Source organism: Dipodomys spectabilis, unplaced genomic scaffold, assembly GCF_019054845.1.
Source record: "Dipodomys spectabilis isolate Male_0828 unplaced genomic scaffold, ASM1905484v1 ptg000258l, whole genome shotgun sequence".
Classification (NCBI taxonomy): domain Eukaryota; kingdom Metazoa; phylum Chordata; class Mammalia; order Rodentia; family Heteromyidae; genus Dipodomys; species Dipodomys spectabilis.
The window spans coordinates 1965462-1986399 of NW_024870935.1; the positions used below are offsets into that span (position 1 = coordinate 1965462).

At 53.5% G+C, this 20938-nt stretch overlaps 1 protein-coding gene across 1 annotated transcript in view; it reads right to left on the reverse strand.

Annotated features, from left to right (window-relative positions):
- Atp10b (ATPase phospholipid transporting 10B (putative)) overlaps positions 1-20938 on the reverse strand; it is a 129915-nt gene that overhangs the window by 4843 nt on the left and 104134 nt on the right. The window contains exons 12-21 of the mRNA XM_042699612.1: positions 18786-18977; positions 16280-16880; positions 14152-14261; positions 12458-12584; positions 10994-11178; positions 9079-9412; positions 6662-6738; positions 5536-5661; positions 3245-3445; positions 955-1035 (exon numbers count right to left, since the gene is read on the reverse strand). Coding sequence (XP_042555546.1) covers positions 955-1035; positions 3245-3445; positions 5536-5661; positions 6662-6738; positions 9079-9412; positions 10994-11178; positions 12458-12584; positions 14152-14261; positions 16280-16880; positions 18786-18977 — 2034 coding nt within the window. The remainder of the gene's footprint in view (positions 1-954; positions 1036-3244; positions 3446-5535; positions 5662-6661; positions 6739-9078; positions 9413-10993; positions 11179-12457; positions 12585-14151; positions 14262-16279; positions 16881-18785; positions 18978-20938) is intronic.

Sequence of the window (20938 nt, forward strand, 5' to 3'; positions counted from 1 at the left end):
AATAGCCGAGGATTCTTCAAGGGCAGCGGTGCGGATGAGGAAGCTGAAGCTCTAGTAGGAGCAAAGACAAAGCCGGAGAACACAGACGAGAGGTTAGCAGCTGAACACACACAGAGCTAGCATGAGGGAATGCGCTGCAGGTAGTCAGAACTGGGGTTGGACATGGTGGCTTTGGAGAAACCCTCAAATGGCCTTGTGTGGGGGTGCTGAGTGTGTGTCCCTGCAAAAGACAAAGCAGGAAGCAGCAGACGTATGTGCGTGTGCGTGTGCGTGTGTGTGTGTGTGTGTGTGTGTGTGTGTACTGGCCAGGGAGGGTGCTGCCAGCCAGGAAATCTGAACAAAGCAGATGATGTCTGTCTCTCCCACCATGTTGCTAGCTGCAAAACGACAGGAGCTCAGCAGCGCCGTAAGCAAGCTCTGTGGCTGAAAGTCCCCATGTCCTGTCTGGGAAGACCAGAGGAATCCTATGCCTTGTAAATCCTGTTTCAACTGGGGATTCAAGGCAGATGAGCTGGGTAGCCTCTGCTCTCCATAACTGCTGTTTAAGATAACTAGTATTCCCTTGGTAGCAAAAACTTAACTGCTGGAACACCTGTAGCTTTGACCCCTGGAGCCCAAATCCATGCGCAAATCTAGGGTTCTTAATTCTCATTCCACCAGCAACCAAGCAGTAAATGCCTTAAAGAAACCCAATGGGAGACAGAGAGGAATAGTGGAGTCTGAGGTAAATTAGACAACACGGGTAAATCTGCCCGCCTACGGGCCCACTTTGGTTTTTTTTTTTTTGCTAGGAAGAGAAAAACGATCGGCTTCATGACAGTGACGGCCTTTGGTTTTTGGAAGAGCCGCCAGAGAGGAAAATACGTGGGGGAAGGTGTTTTGGTTCCTCAGGTGCTGTGGGTAGGCTGGTCTGGAGTTTCACGTCACCAAAGCCAGCTGGGACCTGGGACTTACCAGGTAAGGGATGAAGAAGCAGGCGAGGCTCTGGTAGAATGCATCCACCATGGAGATCCAGAAGGTCGCTAGGTTGTAGCACTGCGAGGAAGCACATGCCCAGGTGTGGGTGGGTGCTGGATGGGTCATTTGCAATGCCCGTCAGCTCAGACAGAGGGTGGAGTGAGGAAGTGTGTGTGTGTGTGTGTGCAGGTGTGTAGGTGTGTGTGTAGGTGTGTAGGTGTAGGTGGTGGTCAAGTCCCAGGCCTGCCCCGCATTGTGTGACCTTGAGAAAAATGACTGAACTGTTCTAAGAATGGCTTCTTGTTGTTGTTGTCGGTTGTGGGGCTTGAACTCAGGGCTTGGGCACTGTCCCTCAGCTCTTCAGCTCAAGGCAAGTGCTCCCTCACTTGAACCACAGCACCATTTTCGGTTTTCTGGTGGTTAATGGGAAATAAGAGTTTCACAGACTTCCCTGCCTGGGCTGGCTTTGAACTGTGATCCTCAGATCTCAGCCTGCTGAGTAGCTAGGATTATAGGCGTGAGCCACTGGTGCCTGGCTTGCTTTGTTTGTTTGTTTGTTTTTTTGCACACAATTGTGGATAAAAAGAGCAGGTGGGTCACAACTGTCATCCTAGCTACTCAGTAGACGGAGAGCTGAGGATCCTAGTTCAAAGACAGTCTGGGTAGGAAAACCTATGAAATTCTTCAAGGGGTAGAGCATCAGCCTTGAGCTAAAAAGCTTAGGGACAGTGCCTAAGCCCTGGGTACAAGTCCTTGTACTGGCATAAAAAAAACATGTAGATTAAAAAGAAATCTCTTTCTTTCCTTGCCGGAGATTCAAGAAGAGGACTTAGATGCCATTGTTCCTTGTATCCAGAAAGTTCTGTCATGGATGACGGCTCATCCATCAGCTCTGTAGCTAAGACTAGTGCAAACTGGGTACAGGCCGAGATTCTACAGTTAGCTCGGCGTCTGGAAGGGAGAGGCTGACCAAGGCCGGGCCCGTGGGTTTCCAGGAGGAGAACTCAGCCACTTTAGACCCCTTCTTCCATCAGGCCTGCCTTTCCGCCTTGCTGTGCCCCCTGCAGCCCTTGCCAGGGTGAAATGATGATCTACCTAGGGTGAACGGCCGGCCGCTGTGTGGTCGCTTTCTGCTCCTGCCTGTGGCCTTCGGCCTGGATTAATGCTGGGCCCTCCCAGGTCTGGCCTGTGCCTCTCTTGTTCTGGCTGTCAAGGGGCCGAGCCCTCGGACACTTCCCTCCAAAGAGCCGCGGCCCCCTCTCCTCTGGCTAGCGGGAGCAACTGTCGATGCCCTCCAGGTTGCCTGGGAGAGTTCTAGAAATTCACCTGATGGCTTTTACAGTTCCCACAAGAGCAAGCTGAATCTCTCTGGCCGTTCACTTCCTCCCTCCATGAGCAGGTCCGGCAGGGGTGAAGCCGCGGGACCCCCTCCCCAACTCTGAACACACGGGGCTGCCCTGATCTCGGAATATCAGCCCCCACAGATGTGAGCCAAATGAAATGTCTTTCTCTCTCTCTTACCCAGCTCCAGGTATTCATAGAAACAGAAGACAAGCCGGGCACCGGTGGCTCACACCGGTCATCCTGGCTACTCAGGAGGCTGAGATCTGAGGATCAACGTTGAAAGCCAGCCTGGGCAGGAAAGTCCGTGAGACTCTTATCGCCAATGAACCACCAGAAAACTGTCCGTGCTGGTGGGGTAGTTGTGGAGGTGGGAGGGAAGCGGTGGTAGGGGGAAAACAAGGGAGGAGGCAACCATGCCCAATAGGAAATGTACTCATTACCTTGCTCATGTAACTGTGACCCCTCTATACAGCATTTTTACACTAAAAAAATGTACATAAAACCCTGTACATAGAGTTGTAGCTCAAAGTGATAAAGCAATAACTTTGAGCCAAAAAGCTCAGGGACGGCACCCAGGCCCTGAGTTCAAGCCCCATGACCGACCAAAAAAACACAGAAAACAGACTAGTAACTGGGCCTCAAGTGTGTAATTGCTGTACTTGCATGCCCTTTCTCCGTTCAACTAAGGCCGTGACAACTTGATATCTGTCTGTCTGTCTGTCTGTCTAGTATCAAGCAGGTATTAAGAGAAACTGTACTCAGGGCCTTGTCTGACTGCCTTGAGCTGAGAACCAGACATGGGAAGAGTTATTCAGAGCCGCACGGGCGCTGAAGCAGCTGCTCAGTGGCTACAAGGCAGGGTTTCCCGGCCTCCAGGGAGGTTCGGAGGCCAGGGCGATGCGGGGCTACCCTGTCCCCTCCCCACCCCCGGAACCCCACGTACCTCGGAGTTCTGGCCACTCTTGTAGAGTTCGGGCAACGCCAGGAGTGTTTCGGCGGAGACGTCTTTGTCGAGGATTCCAAAGATGATGGGGGGCAGGGAGGTGAAGAAGAGGTTGAAGAAGATCAGCTGCCAGTAATCGATCAAGGTGGAGCCGGAGAAGCCGCAGAAGAACTGGTACCAGAAGAGCAGGTTGACGTAGCACTGCGGGCGGAGCGGGGTGGGTGAGAGGCCCCTCCCGGCCCAAGACTACTTCTGTCCTCCACCCTGAGCTTTGGGGGTTCACAGGGAGCCCAGCAAGGCCAGCAAACGAATGCAGTTAAGTCCACTGAGAGAGAGGGAGAGAGGGAGAGGGAGAGGGAGAGAGAGAAAGAGAGGGAGGGAGGGAGGGAGGGAGGGACGGGGGGCCTGTTTTTCAATCCACAGAGTGCCAGGCCACCTGTTCAAGTCTTTTTAAGGACATCATTTTGTCACCGGGCTTTTTTGGGGGTGGTTTATTGGAGACCAGAGTCTCATGGACTGACTGTCTTCCCTGGGCTGGCTTCGACCCCTGATCTTGATTTCAGCCTCCTGAGTAGCTAGGATTACAGGCATGAGCCACTGGCGCCTGGCTTTGCTTTTTGTTTTTTGGGTAGGGTCTCAGTGTATGCCTGGGCCAGCCTGGAACGTATTCCTCCTTTTGCTCTCCCAGAGCGGATATGACAAGTGTACACTTGTCATGAGATTGGGTCTCATGAACCTTTCATCTGAGCAGGCTTTCAATCTCTACCTCCAGAGTAGCTAGCCTCACAGACAGCAGCCACCGTGCCCGGTTCTAAGTTCTTTTTCTAGCGCACACCAGTGAGATTCTTCTAAGCACCTGCCACTTGCACAGAAGAAAATACTTCTTTCCTGGGGGGGGGGGGGGGAGGGAATGGGGGGGGCTGTCTTCCCTCTTCCCTAGGCTGAACCTCAGAGTGAAAGCCCTCCTCCTCCTCTTCTTCTTCCTCCTTCCTCCTCCTCTACGGAGTGAGGAATGAATTCATGGTTCACATCTGAGAGCAGGCAGGATCTTCATCTGCTCTGAAATTCGTTTCTTTCCAGTGTGCAAAGTCGACGCTGCCCACGCGCCCGTGGTCGATACGGCAGCCACGTGTCAGCGTCACCGCTGAGGTTTTGAGCCTGGCGTCAGGCTGGACAGAGCAATCACGGAAGCTGTGACCGCGTGGCTGCTGGAGATGTGTCCTTCCCGGATCCACCAGTGCCATGCAGGACAGAGGCCATGGCCGATCCAACTTCGGATTGTAAGCACTCGGGCTCCGGGGCAGAGTGGGTGTCAGATGGGAGGCATGGCTTGTTTGCATCGACTGGCTGAGCAAAAATGACTGTGCGGTTGATGGGGGTCCACATTACTATTTGTGGGGGGACAGGCTGTTTATGTACATATGCATGGAACTTATAGGAAGGCCCGCTTCCCAGCCAGGCCCACCGAGTCACAGAGCACTGGCAGCAAGAGGAGAAGCGCTCTGTGTGGCGTGGCCTTGGCCAATGTCTCTGTTCCAGCACGCTCGAGTGTCACCCTCCCTTTTTCCCTTAGGCAAAGAGGAATCATCTCGTATTTGGAGATTCCTGGTTGGGGGTGTGCGTGTATTAAATATACAGATCCTTGAGGTAAGGAACGGAGAACTGAGGCTCTGTTTTTCCCTTACTGCAACCCTATGCTAACATACCCACCAGCTCACCACCAGCTATTTTGTTCATTGTTGTTGTTGGTCGTGGGGCCTGAACTCTGGGCCTGGGCGCTGTCCCTCAGCTCTTCAGCTCAAGACTAGCGCTCTACCACTTGAGCCACAATGCCATTTCTGGCTTTTTCTGCTCATATGGTACTGAGGAATTGAACCCAGGGCCTCATGCATGCAAGGCAAGCGCTCTACCACTGAGCCACCTTCCCAGCCCTCACCACCAACTATTTTAAGCAAGCGCTCTGCCAGGTTTTCTTTGTGTCTATTTTTGATTACGGGTCTTGGGGCTTGAACTCAGGACCTGGGCGCTGTCCCCGAGCTGCTTTTGCTCAAGGCTAGCACTCTACCTCTTGAGTCACAGCTCTGTATCTAGCTTCTTTGGGATAATGTATTAGAGATAAGAGTCTCACGGACTTTCCTACCCAGGCTGGCTTGGAACCGCGATCCTCAGATCTCAGCCTCCTGAGCAGCTGGGATTATAGGTGGGAGCCACCAGTCGGTTCTAACGCTTGCCTTGGCGTGCAGCTTTTAGGGACTCTGTGCCAGGGCGGGAGGCGGCCCAGGGCTACTGACCACGTTCTTGTAGAAGTAGTAGACCACCATCCGGGCCAGGCGCGAGTAGCACCAGTGTCCATGCACCAGCAGCAGCTTCTTCAGGTGCCTGAAGCGGGAAATGGCGAAGTCGCTGGACATGACGGCCTGCCGGGGAGAACAGAGACAAACGCTTCCACTCAGCTACTGCCAAACCGGGGCCCCCTCTGCCACCCCCCTGTCCCCCCACCCCGAGACCAACGGGACCAGGGATGGCTGGACAGCCATCTGAGGTGTGTCTTCTCCCACTGGAATTCATATTAAGATCCAGTTGGTATTAAGAATCTGAGGTCGCTGGTGGCTCACACCTGTCATCCTAGCTACTCAGGAGGCTGAGATCTGAGGATCAAAGTTCAAGGCCAGACTGGGCAGGAAAGTCTGTGAGACTCTTATCTCCAATGAACCACCAGAAAGCTGGAAGTGGTGCTGTGGCTCAAGTGGTAGAGCGCTTACCTTGAGCTGAAGAGCTCAGGGACAGTGCCCAGGCCCAGAGTTCAAGACTCATGACTGACAAAAAAAAAGAGATCAACATAGAAGTGTGTCTGTGCATGTGTGCACGCGCATGTACAGGTACTAGGGCTTGAATATAGGGCCTTGCAACCTCATTTGGCATTTTCTTTCAAGACTAGTGCCCTACCAGTGGAGCCATGTCTCCACTTGTATCATTTTTAATTAATCATCATCATTACTGTTATCGTTGTCTGTCGTGGGGCTTGAACTCAGGGCCTGGGTGCTCTCTCTGAGCTCTTTTTTTGCTCAAGCCTAGCGCTCTATGGCTGTGAGCCACAGCGCCACTTCTGGTTTGCTGGTGGTTCATTGGAGATGAAAGTCCCATGGACTTTTGTCCGGGCTGGCTTTGAACCGCCATCTTCAGATCTCAGACTCCTGAGTAGCTAGGGACAAGAGGCATGAGCCACCGGCGCCCGGCTCGCTCTGGTCATTTGTAGTGGGGGCTCTGGGAGGGGGGGGACAGGACCCCGACCCAGAGCTCATCCTCCTGTGATGTACACGAGGGAAAGGGTGGCTCCAGGTACTGTGGGCAAGCGTCAACTCTCCAGAGAAGGAGGGAGAGCGGGGAAGAAGCCGGTGCAGGCGGAGCACGCGGTACCTGCATGCCCTCCTGTCCTGATATCCCGACGCCAACATCCGCGGCTTGAATCATGCTGACGTCGTTCGCTCCGTCACCTGAAAGGAGGGAGGTAGGTCACTCATCCAACGGCCCGGTGACAATGACAAGGCTCTGATGTGTCCCCAAGTGTCCAAGCCTCTATCCTGGGATAGAAGAATAGTCCCACGGGAGGTTAGCTGTAGGATTTGGCCCGTAGGAAGTGTCTTCTTCTATGCCCAGGAAACCCTGCTTTTCCTTTTTTACCCCTGACCCAGCATGTTTTATTTGGTGTCTTTTTTTCTGGACACAGAATTGAGGATTAGGATAGCACCAGACGGTCCGTAATAGTTCACAAAGAAGCCTTTGCAGCTGCTGGAAAGATCTGTACGAAAGCGCCCATGGAGAATTATAGCAGAGGCTTGGGGAAGGGCAACCCATCTAGAGAAGGAACACAGGAGAACTGGAACTCAGCTCTTCTTGATTCTAGAGCCAATATAACGTCCTCAACACAGTCTAACTTGAAATGCTGGCCACGTCCCAACAATCGGAAAGTGAGGAGAACCAACTCGTGGGAGACACTCTGAATGAGGGCTAAGCAGCCTTGCTTCTGCATTGAAGGAAATGAGTGTGACCTTGTTCATTGAGAAACATTCGGTACACAGCCCCTCCGCCCCACCCTTTCTGGGGCTTGAGCTCAGGGCCTGGGCGCTGTCCCTGAGCTGCTTTTGCTCAGGGCTAGCGCTCTACCGCTTTGTGCCACAGCGCCACTTCTGGTGGTTACTTAGAGATAAGAGCCTCAAGGACTTTCCTGCCTGAGCTGGCTTTGAACCATGATCCTCAGATCTCAGCCTCCTGAGTAGCTAGGATGACAGGTGTGAGCCATTGGCACCCAGCAGTTACAGTTTTTATGCAATTAAATAGTTTCTGGAGGCCTGAGGTAAGGCTGTAGATAGTCACACACACACACACACATGCACACACGCACATGCACACGCACACACAACCATACAGTTGTTTTTGGAGCAAGAGTCTCACTAGCCTAGGCTAGCTTTAAACTCTCCATCTTCTTGTTTTCACCTCCTGAGTCTGCGCTCTCTCGCCCAGTTAGCTCTCATTTGAAATGCTAGCAGAGAAATTGTCTTTCCCTGCCTCTCTAGGGAGAAGGCGCCATCTGGAGAAAGGTGGGCCAAGGAAGAAAGTCCACCCTTTTCTGTTGGACGTGTTCCCCGACACCCAGCGGACAGGCAAGATATGGGCAGTGTTGAGCCCTGGAGACTAGGTTTTTCCTGTACATGCATAACGATAACAATTAATTATGCATTCTAGGTTATAATCAATTGTTATAGTAAAAATAGCTAATTTCATTTACGTTTAAAAATCAGGCACAACAAAAGATGACCTACATTCGCTAATAAGAGAAGGTGACGGTTCAAAACATGCTATCGTCGAAGTTATTTAAAACCCATGAACTGAGCCAGGCTCACTGAGCCGGTGGCTCAGGCCTGTCATCCTAGTTACTCAGGAGGCTGAGATCTGAGGATCACAGTTCAAAGCCAGCCCGGGCAAGAAAATCAAGTGAGACTCTCATCTCAATTAACTATGCCCCCCCCCCAAAAAAAAAATACTGGAAGGAGCTGTGGCTCTCGTGGTAGTGTGCAAAAGCTCCAGGAGAGCACCCAGGCCCTGAATTTAAGCCCAGGACTGGCACAAAGCAAACACACACAAAACCCTACAAATGGTTTCTTTGTAGAGTTTTCTCTATCACTTCTTGGGCCTTAGTTGACTGTAGGTATAACTGAGGCCGGGAGAAGGGAAGTAAAGGGGAGGGGCGTGTCGCGTGATGTTTATTTCCTGTGTATTTTGGTTCATCAGATGGGAAGCATCCAGTGTGACTGACCAGAGACCACACAATAAAGCAGCTCTGGTCCTCTTACTCTAGCACAAGAGATAAGCGTCTCACGGACTTTTCCTGCCGAGGCTGGCTTTGAACTGCGATCCTCAGATCTCAGCCTCCTGAGTAGCTAGGATGACAGGCGTGAGCCCCCAGTGCTCAGCTGGCTGCGGTTTTCTGCTTAAAAAAAAAAAAAAAAATTGAATCTCCTTACCAGCCTTCAACCCTCAGAAGCACATGGACTCTGTAGGCCCCCATGATCATCTCAGAGGGGAAGAAATGTCTACCCAGAGCCAGCTGTGGGTACGTCTTGCTGCTGGCAAGGTGGCCAGCTTGGTTGCATGCTCTCATTCGAGACCCTCATGCTCCTGAGTTTTCTTTGGCCAACCTGCCAATTTCAAGAGCTTGGGTTTCGCCTTTGCTGGGCCTGTGCTTCATCTGTAGTGTCTGGGCCGCTATCCTGAGCTTGTGATTACGAAGGCAAGGGTCCCCCCGCCCCCCAACATGTCAGCCCTGCCAGCCATACCTATAGACAGCGTCATGACGCCGCAGCGGTCCCGCACCAGCTTCACCATCATGCTCTTCTGCAGTGGCGTAGAACGGCAGCACAGGACGGACCGGCAGTACCGGGTCAACTCCAGAAACTTCTTCTCCAGCTTCCCCTGGAAAATCACGTTCAGCGTCTTCCCGTCCACGACCAGTCCGGCTTGGGGAAGCGTAGCACCCGGGGCGGCAGCAGCAGCAGCAGCAGCAGCAGCAGCAGAGGAGGTGGCAGACGAGGTCTCAGCAGGTGGCTGCGGTGGTTCCTGCAATTGCTTCACCTCTTCCAGTGCGCAGGAGAGGATGGACTCACAGGTTTCCTAGCGAGAGGCCGATATCACAGGGGATTAGTAAATCATGATGGATTAACAGCCTTCTACTATGGCTGCTGAAGGGTTTTTTACGGAGGTGGTGGTCCATTCTCTCTGGTTTGTTACATTTCACTGCAGCATCTGAAACAGCATCAAAGCCATATTAATCTGGTACCCAAACCGGACATCCTGCTGGCCAACAGAAAGAGCAATAGCTCAGTGAGCTGGTGCGAGATACAGGTCATCATGAAACAGTAAGTGTTTGTAATGTGCTGGTAGAAAATCACCATATTTTATGCAGGCTTGTACCTCTTTTCTTTTTTTGGTTGTGTGTGTGTGTGTGTGTGTGTGTGTGTGTGTGTGTGTGTGTGTGTGTGTGTGTGTGTGTGTGTGTGTGTGTGTGTGTGTGTGTGTGTGTGTGTACCTGTCCTGGGGCTTGAACTCAGGTCCTGGGGCTTGAACTCAGGCCCTAGGTGCTATCCCTGAACTACTTTTGTTCAAAGCTAATGCTCGATCACTCGAGCCACACAGCTCAAGTGATTCTTTTTTGGAGTTAAAGAGTCTCACGGACTTTCTTGGCCAGGCTGACTTTGAACCCAGTGAGATCCTCAGATCTCAGCCTCCTGAGTAGCTAGAATGACAGGTGTGAGCCACCAGTGCCCGGCTCACTCTATTTTTCTCCCAGCCCCTAACACCACCACCACCACCACCACCACCACGACGTAAGCCTACTCGATGCCCATTCAGGTTTGCCGAGGGCTCCCTCTTCTGAATTCTCTGGAAAGCCGAGCACCTTTGCAAAGTGAATTTCCTTCCCAAGCAGGGCGGGCTGGCATCAGTATTAGCACAGAAATCAAACACCGAAGTGAGCCGCAAATGATGTTCTTTCCCTCCCTCAGTATAATGGTAAAAGCGAGAGTCGTCCCGGAGATTAATTCATACGTTAAATCTAGAATAAATGAGTCTTCTAAGGGGCCTAGGGCATTTTTCATTATATATATATATATATATATATACACACACACACACACACACACACACCCTCACAAATAGGTATCTAGAGGTTTCTTCATGGAATAAAATCCAAATATAAACCTCCTCCTATTTCCAGTTTAATATCCAGATTAGCCGAGGCATGGAGATCTGGGACGGGCTTCCCTTCTCCACCGTCTTACTGCCGTGAGGAATTCGGGCCGCAAGGTGGCCAGTGTGGAATTTGGCTTCTCTCTTCCCCAATCCCATCCCAGCCTACCAGCCTCGCGCATCCCCTTCCCCCTTTAGGGGTCCAACTCGGACACAACGGGGGCTGCGATTGTGGTTTTAGGCTTAGATTCATTTCACGGGGAGCGTCAGTATGGTGGGATGTGATTAGCACCATCAGCGGGACAGCGGGGTTCTAGACTCAGGTCTGTCGGAAGCCAGCAGACGGGGCTGGGCCTGGTGGTGCACACCTGTAATCTCAGCACGCTAAAACCCAAGGTGGTGTGGCGGTGAGGGCGGAGCTGGGGAAGGGACTAAGCTTCTGTGTGTGCCCCAACAGACCCACGGCCGGGTCTCCCGCGGGGCCCGGAACTTGAACCCGGGGCTCACCTGGCTCTCGGTGTTAATGGTGTACACCGTGTCCGTCTGATCCAGGAGTCGGCAGGCATGCGCGATGTTCACCGCCGTCTCCTGCTTGTCTCCTGTCAGGACCCAGAGGTGCAGCCCTGCCTCCCGCAGGGCGGCGATGGTGTCGGGGACCCCGTCCTGCAGCCGGTCCTCGATCCCCGTGGCTCCTGGAGGGACCAGAGGTGATCTTCCATACACGAGCACCCCCCGCCCCGGTCAGCACTGAAGGAGGGAGCACCCTGCCTTCTCGGAGCTCACAGACCGTCCGGGAAGGATCCTGACGGAGCTTCATGCTCAGAAAGGCCACGGGTGACGTGTGCACACCTCACCGGGGTGAGCAACTGCAGCTAGGCTGGCACCATGAGGCCTGAGAAAGACCCAGGGAGGGGGGAGAGATGGGAGAAAAGGGGGAGAAGGGAAATAGAAGGGGAGAGGGAGAGCGGGAGGAGAGGGGGGAGAGAGGGAAAGAAAGCTGCAGGAAGGAATGAAGGTGGAGATGGGGAAGCGTGAGGAGGTAGAGGGGAGGGAGAGGGGGAGAGAGGAGGGGATGGGGAAGAGGAGGGGAGAGGAGGGAGGGGGAGGAGAGAAGTTAGACTGGAAGCAGGAGGGAGAGGGGGTTTGGAGGGGGGAGAGGGGGAGGAGAGGGGAAGGGGCAGGAAAGGCTGAGCACTGCTGCTTGCTCTGAGCCTAGAAGAATTGCCATGGATTCAGTAGCAAAGGAAGTTACTCAGGGGTGTTGGGTGGGAGAGGGAGGGAGTTAAATTTGTGTTTCCAATCAACTTTCTTTTTGGGGAAAAAAATCTCTTCTGCCAAGGGGATCTGGATATTTCTACCACCAATGGGGAGGAGAGGGAAGGCTCCAGCCCTCGTCCTCCCAGAGATGGCTGAATTAACCGGGACTCAGATGCTGGCCCACTTCAGGATGGACTTAACATGCGGTGCATCAGCCTTGAACGGTGGCAGGTGCGCGTGGCCCCAGGAGTATATTCCTCCAGCAGCGAACAGCTTGCTCCGTGATTGAGCAAAAAATAAAATAAATCTGCATTTCAATGGAGCTTCATTTCCAGCCGCAGACGGCTGGCTGTCCATTTCACCCTGGCAGTTTGTCTCTTTGTAATAATCCAGCGTGCTCAGAGCACTGCTTTGGTTTAGAGACTTAGCCCGGAGAGCACATCTCTTCCCTGGGCCAGCGTTAGAGTTCAGGTACACAGAAGCACCTTTCTCTCCCAGGCTGCCAGGTGCGGCTCCCGGAGCCCATGTATAAACCGGGGCAGCCAGGACGAGAGAGGATGGAAAACGCATTTCCTGGTGTGTCCACGAGCAAAGGCGACAGGGGAGCTGTGAGGCCTGTCCGAGCTGGGGGACACCGAGAGCCATTCTTCCTCACCTGGAGCGGCTGAGTGGAGCGTGAGGCTGGTGTGCTGGGCCGATTCATCGTTAGCTTACCTAGCAAGGTGAGGTGGCTCTCCAGGTGCTGCGCAGTCTCCATGAGAAGCTCATCCCGGTTGTCCAGGGAGGCCTCGGCCTCACGCCGGAAACTGACCCATCGCCGGAAGTCCTCTTCGCCTACGACCTGTGTAGGGTGGGGTGGGGGCAGGAAGAGGCCTGTGAGTCACCTCCAAGGGCTCAACAGGCTGGCACGTGCCCTCCTCTCCCACCCGCAAGGTGGGCTTTTCTAGCCTCGCTAGAGCACGGCGAGAACGATGTTGGCTTAAAGGCAAAACTCAAAGGTGGCTCGTTCTGTACCATGATCACCGAGAATCTGTTGAGATCTGGTTACGCTCGGGGCATGGGAGTTGATCCAGATGGAGACAAGGCTCCTGGGCTTGACTTGTTGACCGAGGGAGACGGAGGGACATTGGGCAAGTAAGTGGCACAAGAGGCCTTCCAGGAACGTGGCACAGATAATACAAAAGGGAAGAGATGCTGGACAATGCTGTGTGTGTGTGGGGGGGGGGGGGGCAGGGAGAGAGTTACTGGGAACAGAGGCTGCATTCTATTGGCTGTTCAGGTCTCCTTGACAGGTGACGTACAGCCTAAGATCCAATGAGGGGGAAGGGGCCTGGCAGGGGGAGGAGCCAGGGCAGTCACAGCCTTACCTTCTCTCTGTCCCCTGAATGTGCTAGTTGCTGGGGGGATGTGAAGCCAGGGAGGGAAAGGGCTGGAAACGAGGCCTGAAAGCGGCGGCTGTATCCTGCCCAGCTCGTGGACACCCTCACAGATCTGAGGTCCCCCCAACAAGGCTGTGCCTTCTTTCCCCAGAGCCCCCATGTTTGGACCCTCCTCTTGGGGTTACAAGCACCCCATCTCTTATAGAAATGAAGGATGCTTTGGTCCGAGCACCAAACACGTCCTGCGTGCTCTCCCCCAGCCCCATGACGTTGTAAAGAAAACCAAAGTGACACAGATAGGCCTTTTGAGGAGTGGCCGTGGAATCCACGAGGCCGAGCCAAGGCCAGGGGTCCGAGAGCAGAAGCGGTGAGGGTGTGATTTGAACCCGCAGTGCCGAGGACTTGTCCCAGGTGCTGGCGCATGCCACGAGGTGAGACCAGGGAGCGGCCAGCGCCATTTCATGACTCAAAACAAAATCATCTCTCCATTGGAAGTGGGGGGAGATGAGGCCCTGTAGCAAGGCTGGTGTGGCTTTCACGTGATCACCCCGTAGCTCCATCTAGAAATGTATATGGCCATGACAGCATACTAGACCTAGAGCATCACGCCTACTAGATCTTGGGGGAAGGCAGAAGCAACAGATGCCCTGTCCCTGAAATTCCCAGCCTTCTGTCCCACGGTAGCTGGGCTCAGCACAAAGCACCAGGGAACGGCACTGCCCGTGGCCAGAGCGGAGCAGAACCCCAGCCCGCAGCCCTCATCCAAGGACCAACTGCTACACGGATGGACAGACGGACAGTGGCCGAGTGCTGTGCCACCCACGGAGACCCAGATTTGCCAGCTGCTCTCAATTTGCAAGAGAAAAGGAAATCGGGAATGATATCGCAGATGCATAAAGAGCTGCCAAATCCAAAGCAGGGGGTGGGGGTGGGAATGATGAAGACAGACTGACTGACCGACTGACCCAGGGCAAGGCCATTCAGCTCTCTGCTGGTGGCCAGGGCGGGCTGAGGAAAATGGCTTCTTACCTTCTTGGCGATGCACAGTGTCCTCAGGCCGTCTCGGGCATACAGATCTAGATGGTTCTGGGTGCGGAGTCGGATTTTCTTCAGCTGCTTTTCCTCATTCACGTCAGTCGCTGTCAAAACAGTCATCTTTTCCCATGAAGCCCTGCATGCATGTGGTCCCGTTCCCCCTCTCCCAGAAGACCAGGATTGTCCCAGCTGACCAATGCCTTTCCTCTGTGCCCAGCTTAGTCCTGCCTGCCTAACTTTCCAGCCTTGGAAATCCATGACTAAGGCTGAAGATTTGATACTACCATCAGCTTCCTCTCTGTTGCCTGTATCCGCTCACGTCCTATGACAGCTTTCCAACCCGGATGTCATGAGCTTAGGTTCGTCACCACTCAGGGTTTGGTAAGTTTGGCAAACAGATGCTTTTAGAAAAAAACTAATATAGTGTTTGTATTTCCTGTAAATCTTGGGTGAAAAATGTTTCAGTGTGATATTCCAAAAAAATCCCTTCTGTGGATCTTCTACATAATACATTTCTTGCAGGAGAAACTTGTCTTTCTCTTGAAATTTCAATACTTTTCATGATCAGATGCTTTGTGTGTATGTGTGTGTGTGTGTGTGTGTGTGTGTGTGTGTGTGTGTGTGTGTGTGTGTGTGTGTGTCGGTTGTGGGGCTTGAACTCTGGGCCTGGGCTCTGTCCCTCAGCTCTTTAGCTCAAAGCGAGCGCTCTACCACTTGAGCCACAGCACCACTTCTGGTTTTCTGGTGGTTCATTAGAGATAAGAGTCTCATGGACTTTCCTGCCCGGGCTGGCTTTGAACCACAATCCTCAGATCTCAGCCTCCAGAGTAGCTAGGATGACAGGTGTGGGGCAGGACAAACACTGTCAGCATTTCCTTGGTCAAAGCGGCCATGAAGGTGTCACTAAACCATTGCAATACTCTGCAAAGCTGAGCTGGCACAAAGCCTCGAATCCTTTCCCCGGGCCAGACTGAGAACCAAGTCTAGACTCCTAAGCAGTGGACAGACATTTGTGTCTCTCCCTCTAACCCTGGATACAACGCAAAGCTAAAACTCACCTTCCTGATGGGGAGCTAACTGTAGAAAGGTGCAATAATGCTGATATTTATTTATTTTTTACGTTTTCATTATTCAGGTGCTTGAAGCACATTCTCACGTAGGCCTTTTCTTATCAACCACTTATGAACAGTATTTTAATTTGGAAGGCACCAATGTCGGAGATCAAACCCTTTGGGCTTGCATTTACCTTTTTGCTTAGGCTGCCAGGAACCTCAGTGTGGAATGTTCAAAGGCTACAACATATCAAGCCTAGAGTTCTCTTTCCCTTCCAAGTTTTGCTTTCCCCCGTGTTGACAGCAACACGGCACTTGTATCTTTCCCTGGAAGCATCTGCCATCCATTGTGGGATGGGATGAAGAAGGCAGAAACTAATATTATCTCCAGGGCAACGTGGATGGCTAACCGCCCAGAGAAAGAGAATGTCATGCAAGTGTTGGGTTTGCTAGCCTGCCAGAGGCTGAGATGAAGAGAAGTAATTAGCTCCCTTCCCATTCTAAACACTCATCAATCCCATGAACCTCTTGGCGGGGTTCCAGGGCTCGATGGCGTTGGATGCCCAGGTCTGCTGGGGCGATTCTCAAGCTTGGCTGGCATCTACTATCCGGAGAGACTCACAGTCCCATCACCGTCTCTGGCTTGCTCGCCATCACGGGGCAGTTGCACGCCGCTGCCAGGCGCAGTGTGGTAGGAAAGCGGGTGGGCAAAGGAGGATATAAGAGGACCCAGAATTTCACCCTGATTGACCACATCTGGTGAATCCTTCCGTTTCCGTTCAGAGTTGCCCCCAGAGTTCCAGGCACTGGGAGGTGTATCAGGGCATTCCTACCACGTGTGAACAATCCACGTGTAAACGAGTTTGGAAAAAGGGATCAACATGGCAGCCTGCTGGAAGCCTTCTGGGGCCTTTAGCAATGCTAATGAGCCTTGTGATCTGCCAGTCCACAAAGACCTGGCTCTGAGTGGATCTCCCAGGCCGGTATTCTAGGTAGAGCCTGCTAGACTGGTCCTTACCACTCCACAGTGCCTCTCTTGACCACCCAGCACCTGAGAAGGGGCGACTCACCACAGGCCGGGTCTTCCAGCAGGTCCATGATGACCGAGTCGGCGCCCTTGGTATAGACGACGATCTGGCCGGTCAGCGGGTGCCTCACCACCACGGACATCCTCTTCCTGACCGCGTCGAAGCCCAGGGTGTAGAGGAGGTCGAAGGAGAGGCAGGTGCCCTGTGGCAGGCGCACGGTCACCTGCTCGGGGGTCCGGGACACCAGCGTGAAGCTGTAGGCGCGGGCAGCGTGGACCAGGGCGGCCTCGTCCGGGCTCTCGGCCTCGTAGCACAGCTCAGCCCCGGCCAGGCCGAGCCCGGGGGGCCCCAGCCCCTCCTCCAGCGAGGCCCCCGAGCCGGACTCCAGCCGGTCCCCCTGTTCCCACGCGCTGCTCCGGTAGCCGCAGTCCGAGGAGGAGTCCCGGCTGCACACCGACGCCCCATCTTTCTCCTCCGAGTCCGCGGTGGGCAAGTGGGGTCCCAGGCTCTCCCCGAGGTCCGTGTCCGAGGGCGCGGTGGACGAGAAGGACTGGCTGAGCCCCAGGAGCTTCAGCCTCTGGAACAGCTGCTGGATCTTCTCCAGGGAGGTGCCCAGCGCCCTGGAGGAGGGCGGAAGGGTGACCTGGGCCCCAAGGGAGAGAGGCCCACGTTACACCCATGGGCCCCATGCAGGAGAGGGGCGGCGGGCCCCAAGTGGATTCTTGGGGCGTTTTTTTTGGGGGGGGGATCCTCCCGTAGGATGAGGGAGCAACGACAGCTCAGTGTCCTCTATTTTTTTTCTTTTGGTTGGTCGTGGGACTTGAACTCAGGGCCTGGGCGCTGTCCCTCAGCTCTTCAGCTCAAGGCGAGTGCTCTACCACTTGAGCTACAGCGCCACTTCCGGTTTTCTGGTGGTTTATTGGAGATCAGAGGCTCATGGATTTTCCTGCCTGGGCTGGCCTTGAACTGGGATCCTCAGATCTCAGCCTCCTGAGTAGCTAGGATGACAGGCGTAAGCCACCAGTTCCCAGCTGTTCCTTTCTCTATATCTATCTATCTATCTATCTATCTATCTATCTATCTATCTATCTATCTATCTATCTATCTATCTATCTATCTATCTATCTATCTATCTATCTATCTTTTTCCCTGAGCATTCCACTCTGAGCTTGGTCCAAGGGAAAGCCAAGGAGATACAAGTCAGACACGTGAGATCAGAACGCAGGTCCTGGATGATCCCCTGTATCTGCTTTATCTTGATGTAACGTCTCCAGGGTCACCTTCCCTGACCCCGGACGCCATCGAGATGGCCGAGGAAGCCAGCAGGCCCACCATGAGCCACGCAGGGGCCACCATCCCCCAGGGAGAGTGTGTGGATGGGTGGCAGAGCTGGAACTCAGCGCTGGCCGGTGAGTGCTACTTCCTGCCACTTTCCAAAGTAGGCTTCAGGTCTCAGCTCATGCTTCCTGAGTTTGTGAAGAATTGAAGGCAGATCTACCTTGAGTGGATTTCAAGGTCTAACTTGACATCAATGCCCGCCTTCATATTTCCATGGAAAGAGCCTCATGCTTAGAGATCCATGTAACAACATAGCCCGGGAGCCATATTGGAGTCTTACATTCTCAATCTCTATTCATTTGCTCCGTCCCCAAACATACCTCACAGGTTCCGGAGACGGCAGGAGGAAATGGTGATGCAGGTGAGGGGTTTAGCACACAGCCACACATTCAGTACTACTGACTCTTACTGTCTACCCCACGGGCTTAAACAAAGTATGAAAGTTGCCCAGAGTTAAGGTATACCTTCTCACATTCTGTTTAAAGACAAGGCAACAGCTGGGTGTTGGTGGCTCACACCTATAATCCTAACTCAGGAGGCTGTGATCTGAGGATCACAGGTTCAAATCCAGCTCAGGCAGGAAAATGTGTGAGACTCTTAACTGCCCAAAAGCCAGATGTGAAGCTGTGGCTCACATAGTAGAGTGCTAGCCTTGAGCAAGAAAAATTCAGGGACAATGCCTAGGCCCTGCGTTCAAGCCCCTAGTTCAAGGACTAGAGCAAGAAAGGAGGAAAGAAAAGAGAAGAAAAGAAGAAAAGGAAAGGAAGGAAGGAAGGAACCCAGCCTGGTGCTGGTGGCTCACACCTGTCATCCTAGCTACTCAGGAGTTTGAGATATGAGGATCATGGTTCAAAGCCAGCTGGGGCAGGAAAGTCCATGAGACTCTTATCTCCAATGAACCACCAGAAAACCAGAAGTGGCACTGTGGCTCAAAGTGGTAGCGTGCTTGCCTTGAGCAGAAAAGCTCACGGACAGCATCTGGTCCCTGAGTTCAAGCTCCAAGACTGGAACAACAACAAAAAATTCCTCCATAAAACAGAAATAAGGGAACAGACCCAATGGGCAAAGCACCTTTTCTGGGTCTCACAGTAACAGAACGTTGATCTTGTGGGTAGAACCCAGGGCTCATGTCTCTGTGACCAGAGCTCTTCCCCTCCCTCCCCCTCTACCTCCCTCTGCTCCCCTCCCCCCGGCCCTCAGAGGTCCTCACTCTCCGCCGGGGCGCGGTGGTGGTGGACACCATGACCGAGTTGCAGATAGCCAGGGCAAGGAAGAAGTCGGCGATGGAGGCGGTGGCCGCGTGGGCAGGCTGGGCAGGCCGGGCCTGGGCCAGGGACTCCAGCCACAGAGCAGCATCTTGCACCTTGCTCAGAAGGGTTTTATCTGGGGTCACGTCTTTTTCCTGGAAGAGAAAGGCCAAGAACATCTTTCCTGAGAGGTCTAGGGGAGGAGGGTGTCTTCCAGTAGATTCTTTGCAGCCTTGCTGTCTTGGTTCCCAAACATTTCCCTCTCCAGCCCGCCATCTTGGATTTCTGCCCCAGCCGCTAAACCAATATGGCGGCCTTCCATCTGTTTCCTTGCTTCCCAAAACTCCACTTCCCTCAGCCATAGCTTTGTCTTACTCTCTAGCTTTCCTGGTTAGTTGATGGTTGGCATTTCTACTTTTCCTTCTTTGACCCTCCTCTGGCTCTCGGTGTGGACCCGTAGCCCCTGTTCCCTTGGCCATGTGCTGCGTGCATATTCCTTGTGTTTGTGAAAGCCCTCTCCGGTCCTTGATGTCCTGCCCCTGCCAGTCACCGCGAGAGCCCCCTTGTCCACAGTGGAGACCTTGGAGTCACAACCACCATGTCAGGCAGGTAAGGTAAACACTGGAAGTGGGGTGGGGTGGGGGGGGAGAGCTGAGGGTGTGGTGTGTGATGGAGTTGGGGGTCTGAGAGCTACCCTGACTTCTCAGATAACCAGAGGGGAGTATCTCCTCTCCTCTCCTTCCCCTTCCTCTCTTCTTTCCTCTCTTCTCCTGTTCCCTCCCTTCCTTTCCCTCTCTTCTGTCTTCTCTCCTCCCCTTCCCTCCCCTCCTTCCCCTCTTCTACTCTCCCTCTCTTCTCTCTCCTCCCCTTCCCTCCCCTCCTCTCCCTCTCTCTTCCCCTTTCTCCTTCCCCTCTTCTCTTCTACTCTCCCTCTCTCCTCTCTCCTCCCCTTCCCTTCCCTCCTTCTCTCCTCTCCCCTTTCATCCTCTCCTTATCTTCTTTCCTTTCTCCTCCCCTTCCTTCCTCTCTCCCTCTCCTCTCCCTCTCTCCTCCTTTCCCTCCTCTCTTCTCTCCTTTCCTCTTTTCCCACCCTCTCCTCTCCTCTTCCCCATCTCCACTTCGCCCTCCCCTCTCTTTTCTTCTCCCCATTTCCCCTCTTATCTTCCTTCTCCTTTCCCTTCTTTCTCCCCTCCCTCTTCTCCTTCCCCCTCCCTCCCTTCACTCCCCTATCTCTCCTCCCTTCCCCTCTACCTCCTCTCCACTCATCTCTCTCCTCCTTTTCTTACTCTTTCTTCCCCTTTCTCTCTTCCTTCCTCCCTCTTCCCTTCTCCTTCCCTCCCCTCTCCTTCCTCCCCTCCCCTGCCCTGGCCTCAGCCTCTGACAAGGCACTACTCTGCTCCAGGCTGTGCATCATGCATCTCCAAATGCCCAAGTGGTCAAAACCACTGCCTATTATTTACTCCATGTCTCTGACCTGATCTGCAAGCATTGTGAGGGCTGAGGCCATCTCTGGTGTGTGTGTGTGTGTGTGTGTGTGTGTGTGTGTGTGTGTGTGTGTGTGTGTGTGTGTGTGTGTGTGTGTGTGTGTGTGTGTGTGTGTGTGTCCCTCCGCATGACAGATTCCAGGCAGGCACCATGCTGGATGCTTGTCCAAGGATTCCTTTCACTAGTACTCTCTACTTCATTTCCATTCACAGGCTCCTCTGTGGAGTGTTCACACGGGAGAGTCCTGCTGCTCAGGTTACAGGGACGGTGGGGAATGTAGCCCAGAGTCAGGCCTTGCCCGAATGGGATCTCGAACTTCACCTAACCAAGGAACAATGCTGGTCTCATTACTCTCGCTTTTCACTTTGATTCAGGCAAATGGGACTCCCAAAGCCCCAGGTTACTCATTCCACGCTAGCTTTTGAATCTTGCTCTTTCTGATGTCAATCACCCCCGCCCCCCATACAATGCCAGTGCTTCCCTAAACCTAAATGCAGATCCAAATCAACTGGGCGTCTGATTGAAATGCAGACTCTAATTTAGCAGGTGTGCAGCAGAGCCTGGGCATCTGAATCCTTATCCAGGTGGCACTTGTGCTGTGATCCAAGGGCCATGTAGGATCTGGGGTCTG